Consider the following 3,367-nt stretch of genomic DNA (forward strand, 5'->3'; position numbering starts at 1 on the left):
ATCAACCCATATCAAGCATTCCATAATAGATAACAAGCAGACAAAAAAATAAAATAACTTATATCAAGCATTCCAAAATAGATAACGCATTATAATGTCTCATTAAAATAAAACAAACATATGGTCTCAAAGTTAATATCCCAAAAGCTATATTAGGGTTAGAGAAACATAATATAACCAAACCTAGAAATAGTAGAAAGTTCCACCAAAAAACATCCCCAAAAGATAATATAACTAAAACCATAGTCAACGTCTAGAACCAGCGGACATCAATTCCTCCAAGAGTTGCTTGTGATGATTAAATAGACAACCAAGAAATTGTGTCATTCTAGCAAGATGGTCATGCGTAGTTAAAAAAATGAAAGCCTTTACAATTGCATGTTCCTCTATTCCAATTGCTGCCAACTCCTTCAAGATTTCTTCTTCATATTTTTTCTTTTGGTTGCACTTCTCATAAAGATTGTTGAATGTTTTCTGAAGATCATTTCCCTCTTTAAGAAGTTCATTTCCCTCTTTAAGAGATTCAGCAACACTTCTCACTACTCCAATCATTAGGTTGTCTTGATCAGTAGTCAAAGATTTCCTTTTTCTTTTTCCTTTTGAAGAAGAAGTAGAATGGGAAGGTACACTAGAAGGTGTTTCAGGAGACATCATATCCATATCTTCAAACTCAATATCCAAAAAACCTATATTATCCAAACTTGCTTCATTCCGTGACACCAAGTGATCAATACCATAAATGTTATCCATAGGATCATCATTATGAGTTAGCACCCATTCATTACTCCTCTCACTAGCACTTGCCGCTGATTCATTATTCTTCTCCTTGTCATTTGTTGCTATCCATCTTCTCCTTAGCAGTTAGGGCATTAAACCCCCTTGCCCTATCCTTGCCAAATAAATCCAACAACTTATCATAATTGGAAATTGTAGCAGTCACCCATTTCTCAACAGCTGGTTTTGCCTGTTGCCAAAACATAAAAGAGAAAAAATATATATATTATCATTATTTCAAAATGAATAAATAAATAAATAATGTATCTCTTAATAGTAAAATAATAATAGTAATAATCATAATTAGAAAACCAACCGTAATCAAATCAGCCCAAACTTCAGGTTCAGCATTCCACATTTTTGTTTCTTGACTCCAAGCAAACCCACTTAAACCATTTTTGAACAAGTCAAAACACTCGTTAAAACAAGTCTTGGTTGTCTTCAATCAATTCTTTACTTTAGCTTTGTTGATATCAATTCCAAGTTTTTGTTTCAATTCTTCAACAATTTCATGATAAGCTCTTGTTGTGAATGTCCCATTAAGCATATTTCCCTTGAGATATTGATTATGTAATGCATCCATAAATATATCATCCATTTGTGCATTCCAATCCAATCTGTCCCTCTTCGACACACCACTTATGGTTGATTCTTTACTCATTCTTATGTCTACATAATAACAAGTATAATACAAAAAAAGAGACAAAAAATAAAATGAAAATTGAAGATAGATAAAAAAAAAAATGCATGCAAAGTAGGAGTTTAATTATTAACATTCTATATCTCCAAATTAAAACAAGTACTCTAACATAAAAAGACATTAAGTTTTTTCAAGCAAATAAACATATGAAATATCACATTTGATTAGCTACATAGTCATGCCACATATGGGAAGCTATTGAATCTCTCAAGTATTCCCCCAAACTATAATCTTCACTTCTCTCAATTGGACCAGCCTCTTCATTTCGAGTTTCATTCAACAGCTCCCGGTCTACTTCAATAATAAGGCTTTCATCAAGATCCATGCCAATTAAATAGTTATGTATGATGCAACATGCTAAAATAATATCAACTTGAGTATTAACATCATATGTTGGTTCAGTACTACATCCTATGATAGGAAATCGTTTCTTCAACACACCAAAAATTCTCTTAATAACATTGCATAGTGATGTATGTCGAAGGTTGAATAACTCTCGAGGATTCTCCGGTCGACGTGAGGACCATTCTTTTAAATGGTAGCGCACACCTCTATAAAGCGTGATAAGTCCAGCCTTCAATGGGTATCCTACATCAACAAGATAATATTTCCCTATTAAGAACAATAATAATTAATATTGGCTTCCTATTAATAATTTTTTAGTTAATATTAACAAAATTTACCTTGAGGAAGTTTTAGTTTATCTCCATTTCTTTCTAGTGCACTAGCCATAACTCTTGAGTCTGAAGTGGTACCCTCCCATCTAGGTAAGACATGGGTAAACTTCATGTCAAATGAACAAGTAGCTAACACATTTATTGTTGGATAATTTTTCCTACCACGATATCTTGGTGCATCTTCGTTAGATACTCTCACATGAACGTGTGTTCCATCAATTGCCCCAATGCAATTTGAGATAAATAATTATATAAAAATTTACATGTAATAGTTGGTGAGAAAAGAAAAATTGAAGTATTGAGGGGTACAAGTAATAATCATGTTTACCTTAAAATTTGGATGAAACCTATCGTTATTGAGTATTTCTGGGGGGACGTCCGATCCATTAGGTTGCTTAAGGAACTGTCCTTCCAAGCATATTATTGCTTTTAACACACTATGAAAATGACGGCTTATGGTTTCACCAGAGCGACAAAAGAAAAATGACATTGTCCGATTCCTCACATTGTGTGATATAATGTGAAGAAACTTGGCAACTTGCTCTTCAACACTTACATGTCTTATGGGTCAAAGACCACCATCTCTCATAAACAGCTCACAGAAATTTTAAAAAGCTTCTGGTCCCATACGAGTAATGTTACGACATTTCAATTTCTGGTCCCTAAGCTCGTTCATTAGTTTATCCCGTGTTATTTGCCTTTCAATTTCTGGTTGTGTAATAGGTTTATCTATATAGTTTCTACGTTTTCAACGCATAAACCAATACACGGCAATGGCCATGACTAGAGTTGCAATTTTACATCATCTTCGTTCCCACATTATATGTAATTTTCGTATCCTATTTCGTTGTCTCTCCATCTAAAATTGTAAAATGCAAAATGATATATTAATAACCAAAAATAAATAAAATTGAAAGCAATTAAAATTGATGAATAATCTTAAATATGTTCAACTATACAATACTTGATGAATTAAAATTGATGAATAATCTTAAAATTGGTTGTAAGTTATGAAATCTTTTAAATTTTTCATTGAAATGGTTGTTTATTTGTATCTAGAGCGAACTTGGAACATATCTTCGAAGGTGATCGATAATCTTAAATATATTCAACTATACAATACTTGGACTGATACAGGGAAATATGGTACTTGGTGCTGACAAGATAAACAAGCATTTAGGATATAAAGTCAAGTAAATTTGAATCTAAAAAGAAA

At 32.4% G+C, this 3,367-nt stretch overlaps 1 protein-coding gene across 1 annotated transcript; it reads right to left on the reverse strand.

Moving 5' to 3' along the window:
- Positions 1-1,628: 1,628 nt before the first annotated feature.
- Positions 1,629-2,206, reverse strand: LOC132270975 (uncharacterized). The gene is made up of 2 exons (XM_059772192.1): positions 2,158-2,206; positions 1,629-2,062 (listed from the first exon to the last, which is right to left on the reverse strand). The coding sequence occupies exons 1-2, from the start codon at positions 2,204-2,206 to the stop codon at positions 1,629-1,631; spliced, it is 483 nt and encodes a 160-aa protein (XP_059628175.1).
- Between the last annotated feature and the right edge of the window lie 1,161 nt (positions 2,207-3,367).

The sequence above is a fragment of the Cornus florida genome, unplaced genomic scaffold, assembly GCF_030987335.1.
Source record: "Cornus florida cultivar Cherokee Brave unplaced genomic scaffold, ASM3098733v1 CherokeeBrave_3.0.0_Hap2_Chr01, whole genome shotgun sequence".
Lineage (NCBI taxonomy): Eukaryota > Viridiplantae > Streptophyta > Magnoliopsida > Cornales > Cornaceae > Cornus > Cornus florida.